At 43.1% G+C, this 13,629-nt stretch overlaps 1 protein-coding gene across 3 annotated transcripts in view; it reads left to right on the plus strand.

Moving 5' to 3' along the window:
- The window catches only part of ATP6V0A4 (ATPase H+ transporting V0 subunit a4), a 33,416-nt gene extending 23,973 nt beyond the window's left edge, over nucleotides 1-9,443 (plus strand). For 2 of the 3 annotated variants that reach the window (XM_057420546.1, XM_057420545.1), the window contains exons 16-21: nucleotides 701-917; nucleotides 2,493-2,600; nucleotides 4,525-4,659; nucleotides 5,627-5,744; nucleotides 7,751-7,922; nucleotides 9,016-9,443. In XM_057420546.1, the coding sequence (XP_057276529.1) occupies nucleotides 701-917; nucleotides 2,493-2,600; nucleotides 4,525-4,659; nucleotides 5,627-5,744; nucleotides 7,751-7,922; nucleotides 9,016-9,109 (844 nt within the window). In that variant the 3' untranslated portion in view covers nucleotides 9,110-9,443. The remainder of the gene's footprint in view (nucleotides 1-700; nucleotides 918-2,492; nucleotides 2,601-4,524; nucleotides 4,660-5,626; nucleotides 5,745-7,750; nucleotides 7,923-9,015) is intronic. The other variant, XM_057420547.1, reaches the window with a different exon arrangement.
- The last annotated feature ends 4,186 nt before the right edge of the window (nucleotides 9,444-13,629 follow it).

The following is a 13,629-nucleotide window of genomic DNA, read 5'->3' on the forward strand; positions in this document are numbered from 1 at the left end:
ATATCACTTTCTCTCTTTTATTCTTGATCCTGCAGAAATACTGAAGTGCACTAGCTTAAAAACAATCTCACCTCCCACTATCGATAATTCTTGCCACGCTGAAATTTGCATTGTATATATGTATGGGTTTCACCTGGCTTAGTGAGCCTCTGGTCAGGATCTCTGGGTGTGCATGTCTGTATCTCTGCCTCTGTATTTTGCAACAACAAAAAAGAAATGGTGATAGAGTGGAGGAGCTGACACTACTGTCTTGAGAGACTCCAAAGTGGGAAGGTATGTAGTGACCTTGAAGAACGGAAAGTGTTTGCAGATGACAGAGAGAAGGAATGCCCGTGCAGAATTGATTCTGCACCTCATTCTGACTTCCTCAGTGTATAATGCTTAACTTTGTGTATTAGCCATGTGTTTTTAAATTAGCTTTTATTTCAATGTAGTCATATTTTGAGGTGCTGAGGTACTGATGGGTAAAGTACAAAAACCTAGAAGGGAATCAGTATGACAAAGCTTTTGTATTTAAGTAATGGTTTTCATTGATAAAGACTTCAATTACAGACTTCTTTCTTAGCTAGGGATAGTTGGATGTTTCTTACGTTATTTTCCAAGGACTAGGTAGTGTACTGTACTGCCATACTTGAGTGCAACCTTGTATTAATTAATACCTACTGTATTAATTGCAGTTATCTTTCTTGATTCTTTCCAGCTACTTCAAGAAATACATAAACATTATCCTTCAGTTCATTCCAGAGATGATTTTTATTGTCTCTCTTTTTGGGTACCTAGTCTTCATGATTATTTTCAAATGGTGTCATTTTGATGTCCACTCATCCCAGAGCGCACCAAGCATCCTCATCCACTTCATCAATATGTTTCTGTTCAACTACAGTGACACTTCAAATGCTCCCTTGTATCTACATCAGGTACGGATCAATCCACTGTAGCTGGTTTTGGGTTTGCAGTGGGTGGTGTGGAGAGTGGGCATAGAGATGGGGAACAGGCTCAGAAGTTCAGTCACAACTACCAGTCGTGTGAGAGAAGTTTATTCCTGTGGTGTTTGTGTTGGCCTTGTAGACAGGTAGGACAGTGAAACTATCAATCAATGATGCAGAGGAAACCTCATTCTTTGTGTCACCCTTACAAGAATGATGATGCAATTTAAGATGGTTTGGGGGAAAAAAAGGAAAGTAGGGTGTTTAGATATGCAAAGCTGGGTACAGCAGATGTGCTGTCCTGAAGTCTGGGCACACTTTTCCTTAACTTCATTATTTCCTGCTTCTTCTTTGGAAAACTTGAAAACTTATATTTGCACCTGAAAAAGAGAAGTAGCTAAAGGGTTTTCTGGCAACTTTTCATCAGAAATACCTCCTCTGGGGAGTTCACTTCAGAAAAAGGAATCTCCCCTAAGAGAAAACTTTTAAAGTCATCTCTATTTATTTGCTCAGATCATGGATTTTTTTTTTTCTTGCTTGATTTTACATCAGCAGCATCAGTGAAGAATCTGCAACCAAATGCTACCTCCAGCCAGATGCATGCATTTACATCTATACAGTTTCACATTGGCTTTTCAACATGAGTTCAGTTTTAGAGCTTCTGGTGAGTTAGTAGAGAGCCCCGATCAGTCCCAAGTAACTGCATAAAGGCCACAGGAGAGTTTAGGAAAACAGTTTTCCCAGCCATCAAAAAGTCTTTAGATAACACTTTGCTTTGCCACAACCCAAAGCTTTTCCAAGACAGTACTTTTTTTCTCATATTCCTATCCCACTGCCCCACCAGTAACTGTCTGTGCCATCCACCTGGGTAGTCTGAATGCAAAGATTGTATGAGACCAACCTTAAGGTCATCAGAGATCTGAGACAGCATTAAAATAATACAAAGGTTGTAGTTTGGGATGGGTTTGGTTTGGTTTTGTTGTTTGGGGTTTTTTTGTACCCTCTTAAAGTATATTTGTGTTAGGACAGTGAGAGGGATAGCACACTACAACAAGAACACCTTACATTATGAGGGTAATGTGTTATCAGACCTAAGCTATGAAGATTCAATTCCTTCTGGAATTGCAAACACAGAACATATCCTGGTTTCCCTGCTTTCCAAGGAAAGACTTGAATGTCCTGGCTCTTACTGCAGCATTTCTAAGTTGATCAAAGCAAGGCAGACTCACTGGCTCACCCAGCAGTTAGGACATTCACTTGGGACACTGGACAGCCAGGTTCAAGTCAGAAACATTGGGTTTTGGCAAATTAACCCTTTCCAACATGAAAACATTTCATTTCTGAGTCTCCTGTAACCTCTAGCTGGCAGTGCTTTCTGGAGCCTTACATGGTATACATTCATTTTCATACCCTTACAACCAGAAGAGGCTCAACCGATACAGGGAGTATATCTATCTGTTGTATAAAAAAAAATGCCATTTTATACAAGCAGGTTTCTAGTTGTAAATGTTGTTGGTTAAAGGAAGTAAAGCAACTTTTTGCTCTCCTTATTGTTTTTTCTTTCAGAAAGAAGTGCAGAGCTTCTTGGTCATATTTGCTCTGATTGCTGTTCCCTGGATGCTCCTAATTAAACCTTTCATCCTCCGAGCCAACCACCAGAAAGCACAGCGCATGGTAAGGGATGTGGATCAGGCAAGAGGGATTCAGTACACCAAAGGCAAAGCTGGGGAGACAGGTCTCATTTTGCTTTTCTCTGATGTAGAATCATATCATAGAATCATAGAATAGTCAGGGTTGGAAAGGACCTTAACATCATCTAGTTCCAACCTCCCTGCCACGGAGAGGGATGCCTCACCCTAGACCATATCAGAGTTTCACTGGTGATTTCAGACTGTGGTTTACAGCACATGTGCAAAAAGCATATGTATGCATATTTGGCTGAACCATCTAAAAGGGAAGCAGAAGCTTTGCTCACAAGACCATACTCTGTTTGTTGAGAGAGGAGTTAAGCTGACACAGAATTCTTTCAAGTATCATATCCAAACCCAGAGAAGGTTTAGAAAGACTGGAATGCTGATAAAGCCAAGATAGGGCAAACACCTAGGTTGTGAGTCCACTAACCACTGGTTGGCTGCTCTGTAGGAGCAGGGCATCTGCGATACTCCTGGCCTTGGAGAGATCAGTGCTGCTTGGAGAAGAGGCTTTATTCACAAGCTGTGGTGTGCTTTCTAGTGGTGCTTTCTTCCCTATGTGATTGCCTTCACATAAACAGAGCCCTCCTTCCCATGGGCTCTGTGGTTTGCCCAGCTCTTCAGCACCTGACTGCGGCAGCAGCAATTTCCCAGTTGCTCATTAATTCTCTCCTTTATTACGCTAACAGGACTTTACTTGTCTGTCAGGATTTACTTCTCTTTATAGTTGGAGTTAGTGCCTGGAGTACCTTTTATAGGGCACAGATGTTTCCATTTGAAGAAAGAAAGTCTGGTTGTACTGCCTGACCTTTTCCAGCCCAGTCACTTCTGACCTATAACAGAAAGCCAGGTCCCTGGGAGACCTTTGCAACCCTGCCTCTGAGCTGTAATTTCTTATTTTGTCATTCTTCTGGGATTTGGATGAAAACTTGACATGGCTGACTCCATTGCCTGCTTTTGTGTTAGCAACATCTGACGGCTTTTCTCCACCTCCTATTATACCCCTGTATTTCTGTTCCCAATTTTCATGTTAGCTGTCTGATCACATCTTACATTTACCCAGATTTGTATGTTTGCAACAAAGTCTGTTCTCTATGCTGACATTCAGGTAAAGCAAAGATAAAGTTGGTGTGACAATGATTACTGCTGCAATAGGAAACAATATGTTATCATGAGACCTTGTCCGTGAAGCCTGCTGGAAGATATAAAGAGTGACAGGACGGAACCTGATAGAAGCTGTGAGGTCCATACTTCGTTATGCTGCATAATAGGACTGTTACAGTAGGGCTATTCTTATGCTGTGCTGTCATTTCTGAAGAGAAGCTCAGATAAGGTTGTTCAGGCCTCTAGAAAAGCTCTGCAAAGAATCATTATGGAGAGAAGATGGGTTGTCATGAGATTTTTGTCAATTTAAAATGAATCAAGAGATCTGAACTGCATTTCTGCCTGTATCCCAGGAGCTGTGTGACCTTCAGAAAGTCACCTGATCCTTTCAGGCTCCATTTCTCTTTCACTTGATGCTAATTCCTTTGATTTGCACCCATCTAATTGAGATCATCAGTTTTAATGTGCCTCAGTTTTCTCATTTGACTAAAGTGACAAATCTTCTAATGGTGGATATAAAAGGTGCATTGTGAAAGTAGTAACTAGCTTCAAGTTAGTTGGAATCACTGAAAATGCTCTAGGATGGAAAATATCTCAGTATCATTAGCCATTCAGCAGGAGCACTCAGTGTCTGTGGTCCATGACAACTGACTGCTGTTAAAATTTTTCTCATGCTCATGATTCAGTTCTTTATATGTTGCCCACCATGGGGCTATCGATGGAGTTCTGTCCCATGGTCTGCTTCATTTTGATATCAACCTGTAGCATGACACAAAAGACATGTTACATTTTGTTTCTGAAAGATTCAGTCTCAAGCTGTCTCAGGAAACCCTGGAGGTGAAAATGAGATAGATGTCCCAGAGACTAATCATTCCAAGAAAGCTTCCTACGAAGAACACAGTGGTGGCCATGGAGGACATGAAGATGGTGATGAAGAGGTAAGAAAACGTGGGCAGCAAATTATTCAGACACAATAGTAGAAGACACAAAGTCAAGCAGAAGGCTTTTGCAGAGTTGCCAGCCCTTCTTTTTAACAAGATACCAATACACTTGTTGTAACAGTTTGTGTTTCCAAACAGAGTAAGCTTTGAATTTTCATAGAATGAATTCCTCTGATTTTTCCTTTAGGAATGCAAGGTCAGGCATTCTTACAAACCTCAAGCTTCTTGGTGAGGACAGGCATTCTTACAAACCTCAAGCTTTGTTTCACTAGGGGCAATTCTTTCACTTCCATATTGCACCCAGAGAAGGTCAAGCCTTCCCCGAGAGTCAGTGTGCTTTCCTTCCTTTAAATTGCAAAGGAGCATTTTAAAGTTGGCAGCCTGCAGTGTTGGCTAGGGAGAAAAGTTTTCCTTTGGCAGATATTGTCAAGGGCTTCTGCAGTATGCAGCAACACAGTTAAAAAATTGACTAAAGTGTCTGTAGCAGGAGGGAGTACCGACAATATCAAGTGTGAATATGGCTGGCTGTTCCCAGTCACGAGGAATCTTCACAGTCTTAGAAGATATGCTTACTTGGTGGTATCTCCCCAAACAGGTATACTAATAGGTAGACAATCTGAACACTCTTATTACATATAAGAATTTCTGTCTCTGTAACAAATCACAAAGACTGGTAGCAGTTGGATTGACATCTAAAGATCTGAAGTTGCAAGATTGAAATATGAGCTATTTCCTGAACATTTGCTTTTCACTGGAATTGTATTTGGGGATAGTGTATGGGAAGATCATACAGAACTGACACTTTTCAGAGCAGTCTCTTTACCTGGGAAATATCATTGTGCCTCTCAGGTCATAGAAAGGAAAAGGGAGGAGTATGAAGATCTTTTGGTGTAGTGTTGCTCTGCTAACCAGGAAACTTTGAATTAAGAACTAATAAAAAGTGTTTGGTTTTATGTTGTTTCAGTTCAATTTTGGAGACATCTTTGTCCACCAGGCTATCCATACCATTGAATACTGCCTTGGCTGCATCTCCAACACAGCATCCTACTTGCGGCTCTGGGCACTGAGCTTAGCCCATGCACGTGAGTGATTGACTACCTGCTGGTTACCTCAGCAGCAACTCCATCTTGATCAGTGCTTCTGCCGGTGTTTGATTATTGCCACAAATTTCTCCATGAAATCAAAGTTCTCCTTGTGGACGTTTGTGTGTCAAAATGTTTTGCTTTATGTCAGATCAATCCAAGAGTTTTGTGGTGGCCATCTCTAGTTTTCAGTGGTGATCCCTGGTAGCTATGTTTCAGGCAGTTCCTGACTGTGTTTACTAGCTGGGGCCCCTTTCCCACACTGTTCTGTAACCACCCTTCTGGAATAGTCCTTATGGTGTGTGGCATGGTTAGGGTTAGGGAGGTGCAGTCCAAATGAGTAGTCCTGTCCATAGAGATAAATGAAGTATGGGAACCATATCTTCTTTGCCCTAGAGGCACTTGCTGTAGGCTTAGGGTATGCAGATGGATGTCAAAATGACTTGAAATAGTTACTTGGAGTGGGTTCAGCAAATCAGAAAAATTTTGCTTCTGGAGCTCCTGGAATTTTTCATTTTCACTGGGATTTTTCCCAGCAGCATTTACTAGAACGTCACAATCCATAAGAAATGTACAGTATTTCAATGTGTTTTGTCTTGATTTAGGATAAAAACAAATCATGTTCAAATACTAGATATTGCCTCAGGCTGGAACTTTGGATTTTCAATGACCCTAATTTTTCTGTAATGTTTTTTGTTAATACTGCTGTACTGCCTCTGGGTAGGAATTATGCCTGCCCTAAAGAACTGGGCACATGCTAAACAAAAAAACACAAGGGGCATATCACAGATTGACAGGGATGAACTATAATTCCAGGCACAGAAATAAGCTTAGTAGAAGTCAAGTAGAAGCTGATCCACATTAGCTTTACATGGACAACAGGTGTCTAAGTAAAATAAAATAAACCAACTAAGAGGATTAGCTAAGGGCAGTCCTATGTGTTATGTCAGAATTCAGCCTGGAAAACCACCACGTTCTTTCCAGCCTTATAAACTGGCATAGACAGTTTTTTTCCTGAGGGCAGAGGTTGCAAGGGATCCTTTGCATCTGTTGTCACCTAAAGTAACAGGTCGTTGAATCTGAATGTGGCTTAAGGACCAATGACTGGCAAAATGGAAGGCTGAACTGGTGGCTGGAGCATCTGGATAGAGAAGAGCTGAGCTAAGTCCTTGCTTTGCATCACGAGAGGAGGAATGCTCAGCCATGAATCTATCCTGAGTGACTGGGGTGGCTAAGTTAGGAATATGTTATTGAGCTGACAGGACACATCAGATATACCAGTGTATGTATATGTATATACACATATATGTATATATATTTTATATATGTGTGTCTATATATATATATAGACACACATATATACAGGTTGATATAAATCTGCGCAGGAAAAAAAAAATCTTTAAGATTTTTGCATGCAAGCAATCTAAACACTAATATGCCTTACCTTGTGTGTGATCAACCAGTTACCTTTTGTTTTCCACCACAGCTTCTCCATGGCACCTAAGAGAGGTGGCTTGGAGAACAAATGGGAATTAAGTGTTTCCTGTGGGATTTAGCTAGCATCAATCAGTACAGTTTGTAACCTAATCTACACGTGTATTGACTATATCAATTGGTCACTGGGATTTAGCAGCATGCAGTCTTAGAAGATTCCACATACTGCTATCTATTTGCCATGTTAAAGAGGTGTAAATGAAACTGGTGACTGTATCATGCCGGGGCAATAGCAGTCTTGGTAGTGTGCTTGCATAAACTTGTGCTGCAAAGCCAAGCCAAAACAGCACCATCAGCTTCCAACACAGTGAAGATGAACAATGGAAAACAATCTGCATCCACTTTACTTCCCCAGTAATCATGGAGAGGCAGGGCGGCCATACATGGTTACTGTCATGTACATTTTATCCTAGGCCAGCTCATCTAACTGGGAAACATGGGTGAGCTTCCAGATTGTATGCTGTGTCCACAGCTGTTGCTCAGCACTGTTTTCCCTTTACTTCCTTTTACAGAACTGTCAGAGGTCCTTTGGACCATGGTGATGCACAGCGGTTTAAGCAGCAGCAGCTGGGCTGGCATTATCATCATCTTTATCACCTTTGCGGCATTTGCAGTGCTGACGGTAGCCATCCTGCTGATCATGGAGGGGCTCTCAGCCTTTCTGCATGCCTTGCGTCTGCACTGGTAGGTGGTGAGGTCTTCTAGAGCTTTTCTTGGAGCAGTCTTTAGGAGGGACCAGGCTGTGGAGACAGGTGGCCATACTGGCCAGTGTTAGACGTGCTGTGTGTATCTGAGCATTAGGACATCAGTCCCCTTTGGCAAATGAAGCAAGGGAGAATTCTCCAAAGGGAGATCCAAAGTCCCTGCTTCATTTCTGAGCTGCTCCCTAGAGCAGCCTGCCTGTCCTCCTGAGCCTGTGGTGGCTATGGGCACATGTGGTAAATGACAACCTGCATTTCTGCCCTGGTAAACATGCAGAGACACTGAGGACACCTTGACCTGCCTGATAAGGTCTGAAAGTACCACAGCTGCACCACTGGCTGTGTATTCCACCAAGGGTTACTATCAAACAAGACAGCTGGGGACTACCTATGGCAGCAAGAGATCAGATGGGGCTGCAAAACCAGCTGTAAACCTGGGTCAGCACTTGTGCCATTAGCCCAGGTTGAGCTCCAGCCTGTTTTGGCTTTGTGGCAAACCAGTTTCAAGTTAGTTTGTGTCTGCCTTAACTAGATTTCAGTCCAGAGAAGGACAGCAGTGTGGCACACCATCAGACTAGTATGCAAAGCAAGACCAATGTAACAAGTCACTCTTCATCAGCACCATAACTTGGCATCATGCCTGAACACCCAAGCTATGGCCTTTTTCACCACATAACATCCCATCACAAACCACAAACACTGTGAATTGTGTTGCAGTTGTTTGTCACTGTGCAGGGGGAGATGTCTGTCTCCTACCAGTGTGTACAACCAGCAGGCAGTGATTCCAGTTCTCAGAGCTGATAAAAGCAGTTCAGAGGGCAGGCAAGGTCCAGAAGACTGGCCTCACAAAGAACATTTTCAGGCTGAGTGATGAAGAGTCAAAGTTGATGCATGCTGGGTTGCTCCCTGGGCTACCTAAGTCTCATTGCTGGCTCCAGAGGAGCCTATGTTCCTGGCTCGGAGATCACTGTCTCTCGTGATCTCCCTTTTCCCATGGGTATCACATTGCAGCCTCTCAGCTGAAGGTAGGTCATTGCCTATGGACCACACTGACATCCTGCTCTGCTTTTCCCCAGGGTGGAGTTCCAGAACAAGTTCTACGTGGGAGCCGGGTACAAATTTTCTCCATTCTCCTTCAAGTACATCATCAGTGGCACCACAGAAGAGTGAATCCAGTGCATTGCTGCTTTGCGTCTCAGACCAGGCTCTATTTTCTTGTGGTAGCTCACCCACGGGATACAGTATATGGGATGAAACAGAATGGTATGTGGCCCTTGAAAGAAGACCAGCTGTAGATGAAAATGTCCTAGCTACATTTACATATACTGCTGTAGCAGCTGAGAGGTGAACTACCTCAGCCAGGATGGCTGAGCCCTTGGCTAAGTATCTCCACTGCTGTCTTTGCGAAGTACCTGGTCCTCAGCATTTGATCAGATCAGCTGCCTACTGCTTGGTTGGAAAAAGGAGACGCAGCTTTTGAATTAAATTGGTTATTAATAATCAACTTGCGTGTGTTTTGCTCCATTTGCTGCCTTGCCTTTGTAGCATATTTCTTTCAGAGGAAAATATGTTTTGGCTGTTGCTTCAAGCTGTGGTTGATCATATGACACAATTAAGTCCCTTATAAGATTGCAGCCTTTCATTTAGCACACAGTGCAAACCAGCTCGAAGACAGATCATATTGCAGGCTTGCAATTTTCTCTGTGCTTTAGTACAACAACCCTCTTTTTATGTGATTTGCTCCAGGGCTTGACAGCACTGGATTATAGAAGTTTGCACACGTTATCACTTAACAAAAGTGTTAGTTTTGAGATGTGTAAACAAAAGAGAGTGCCAGTTTCCACATTGGCAGCCGATTTATTTATCTCTATTGACTTGTTTCTCACTGGAGACTTAAGATAGCTCCCCATGTGCTCTATTTTTCAAGTTGGGAATGTTAAAGCAGACCATAGAAATGCTAATACCTAATGAACAGAAAGAAGAGAGGAATCAAAACAGTTGAGAATAATTTGAAGTGTTGATGTACTGTGAACTTCCTAAATATTCATGAATTACTAATCTTTAAAACTGAATAGTGTTAATCATGGAATCATACAATGGTTTGGGTTGGAAGGGACTTTAAAATCATCTGACTCCACCCCGCTGCCATAGCAAGGGACACCTTCCACTAGACCAGGTTGCTCACAGCCCCATCCAACCTGGCCTTGAATGCTGCCAGGGATGGGGCAGCCACAGCTTCTCTGAGCAACCTCTTCCATTATAACACTATTTTTTATTAACCACAGAAGATACAGAATTCCAACACAGCATACCAATGGATTTGGGAGGTGACAGTGCTCCCTGCCATGGGGTGTGACCAGACAAGCTTTATTTTTAAACCTCACAGCCCTGATATCCATCTCCACCAAAGAAACCCACCTGGAGGTGTTGCCAGCAGGACACACAGTGCAGCAGTCATCAAGGGTCATGCTTGTCTGCAGAAGTCAGGCTTGAGAGCTACCTTCCTGTTACATTGCCCCAGGCAAGGCAGTTGTTCTACTTTTTCCTTTGTGGTCTCAAGAAGCCATACTGGTATCGGGCACTGGTTACCAACAGACCCATGAGCCTTTTTCCTTTCTAACAACAGCTTGGGTTTGAAGCAGCAGTGGAGCTGAGAAGTGGGCACAGGAGTGTACCTATGACCCATGCATGGCCTCATGTCACCGGTTCTTGGGGCATGGATAACCTACACTAACAAAAACCACATGAACGTGAATGCAGCTGGTTTCACAGTGGCTCAGTGTATGCACATGAGATTTGTTTCTTTCTTCCAGCCTGTTCTGTTTATTCCTATTCAGAAGAAAAGCTGTCATGAAGCAAGAAAGGTCAAACTAGTCTGATGCATTACTAAACACAGAGAAAACAGTTTGCTTTATGAAACAGTGGACGGATTTTCTGCGCAAATACATATTTTATCTTCATTGCACCCAGCCATCTGATTACAATGAAACTGAGAAGGTGTTTACCTGAAACAGAATATCTGTTCCTTTTGGAGCTTCTTGGTGTTTTGCTTTTTGTCTGAGGTGTACATTTTAAGCAGGAAAAACAAAGTTATCCTGTGAATAGTGCAGGTGACAAGATGCTCTGTTGTTTACTGCACCGAGCAGTGATTCAAACATTCAGCTTAATTCTGTATTCTGTTCTCCCTTTCTGTGTGCAACTGAGTTATGCAGCAGAGCCTGTGGCTCACTTGAGCATTCATGATATGAAGATGGCACTTCCCCACTCCACAAGAGGACCAAGTCCACTTATCATCAGGGAGCATTCAGATGAAATACTGCTGGGAGGCCAGGTTGTTCTTACACACTTTGAGGAGAGCCCTGGCTTTCATCTGAGTTGTTTTTAAGGCTTCTTTAAAACCCCACAAATGTTCCAAAGAGCAACTTGTTTTTAAAAGGTTTTGCTGCAGAAGATGGAGGGAATTTTGGAGTAGAACATTGGCAACCCATTCCCCTGCACACCTACTAAACTGAATGGAACCATGTTTGCTAGCTGGCTCTGTGAATGTGGCCACCAGATGTGGTCAGATCCAGCAGAGGCCACTGTTACAGACTAGTAGACCTTGGTACAACACCCACATGTCTTTATCTGAACTTTACCCATTGCTAGAGGAGGTGTAATTACCTGACTGGGAACTCTTCAGTGTGCTCCTCCAGTGTGGACTTGGGATCAGTACCTAGGAAGGAATGGGTGCTTCTGGATCCAAAGCTCATCCCATTGCTAGGAATGTGTTTTGGTTTTGAAAGCTGGTGACATGAGTTATATTATTTTATAGGAAATTATATAAAAAGCCTCAGTGAATGACCATGTAGGAAGGGAAAGGGGTAACAAAGTCAATCAAACTGGTGTCAGTCATTCACACTCATTCTCTTCTGGAGTTTTTATTCCTTCTCATGAGAGCCATTGCCGTGTGTGGCCAAGCGCTCCTGCCAGGACAACTTTAGTGATGTGAAGGATCAGGAAAGCCAGGTATCAGATTCCTGTCCAGTCTCGTAGGTCCTCTGGACTGTTGATGATGAACTGGCTTTTGGACTGAGCTCACATAAACTTCAGGAGTCAACTGTTTCTTGGATCCCAGCCTCTAGCTCCTGCAGCAAATAGTGCTTTCCTCAGTGTTTACCCATATGAAAGCTCTTCATCCTGTCTATGGCCAGCATGGAGACCTTTCTTCTCAGCCTCATTCTTTTGTTTCTCCTGGAGCTTTCACACAGGCAGATATTTCCTTTCATGTTTTACTCTGATCAGTCTTTGCATTTTCCTAACAGGTAACTAAAATATCATGAGGTGGTTAAAAAAATATAATAGAGTATCTCTTTGTTCAGTCCCAGACACCTAGGCCTGAGAGCACATCTCTCCAGCTGAGAATGTCAATGGTATTTTGGTCATTAATATATTTATTATATTATGTTTATAATATTATATTTGGTCATAATCATCATGCCTTGGGCAATATGGTCTAGTATGAGGTGTCCCTGCCCATGGCAGTGGGGTTGGAACAAGATGATCTTAAGGTCCTTCCCAACCCTAGCCATTCTATGATTCTATGATTCTGTGCTGGGAAGCTGGAGTGCTGAAACATCTGCACCCTACTGTGATTGCATGCACGCTGTCTCGGTTTTTGCAATGAAAACATAACGGTATGTATCTGGCAGTCTGGATCATGCATCTTAGTTCAGCAGATGCCAATAATGGTTGTAGCTGGATATTAGATATTATTAAGAAGAAAATATAAAATAAGGCTGTTAAATAGCATATGTTGGCTGGTAGAAAATGTCTTCCAGATGCTTGGAAGCATGATATTTGGCATGGGAACTGCACGCTTTGATAAAACTATTGCAGCATTGCCGCCAGCTCAATGTAGGTATTTCAAAACAAAAGGATTTGGGAACCCTTATGAAAGAGGGAGAAAAAACATCCCAGTGTCTTTGCTAGCTTTCAGCAATACCGACACTCTTGAGTAGTAAAGGTTGGCATAGATGCTCCTAGTCTGTAGCACAATACCTATCATAGCTCAGATTCATGGGCCAACACAACCTGGAGCACTGAGATTTTCTGCACGGTAAGGTCAGGATCACTGTGGCAGTTTAAGCCATGCATGCTCCCTACAGTCTGGCACTTGGTCAAGAAATTTTGGATGAAGCAGATAAATAGGTCTAATTTTTTTCATGGTACTGGCACCTCAGTTGACTTTATCTGGCCTAAGAGGGGCTGGTGGCTGCTCATGACTTTGAAGGGGATGGCAAAGGCACTTTACATGGATGCTTCAGGACCTGCTCCCAAAACCTGGCAGCTGGTGTTGCAATAGGGATGTCTCCCCAGTGCCCTCCTTCCATCTCCCTGAGGTCATCCCCAGGAGAAGGGATGGGCAAGCACCGTCACCTGTGGTGGGCAGATCCTGTGGAGGACCTGTAGATGCCAAGGGACCAGCACAGGTCAGCACTGGGAAACCCCACCTGCAGGGTGGAGGCAGGTGAAGAGGGACTTGCCTGTGCCCAGCAAGGAGGAAACCTGACTCCCGGGAGCTGCATCCCAAAACCACAGCACCACCAGCACTCTAACAAGAAAATAGAAGGGAAGGAAAACAGCCAGAAAACTAAGGTCTGCTTCTTCGTGCCTGAGACACTGCAGAGGTAAGAAAGCTGCACGCAGAA

This window comes from Pezoporus wallicus, unplaced genomic scaffold (assembly GCF_028554395.1).
Source record: "Pezoporus wallicus isolate ANWC-B61680 ecotype Strahan unplaced genomic scaffold, APGP_CSIRO_Pwel_v1 contig_2871, whole genome shotgun sequence".
NCBI lineage: Eukaryota > Metazoa > Chordata > Aves > Psittaciformes > Psittacidae > Pezoporus > Pezoporus wallicus.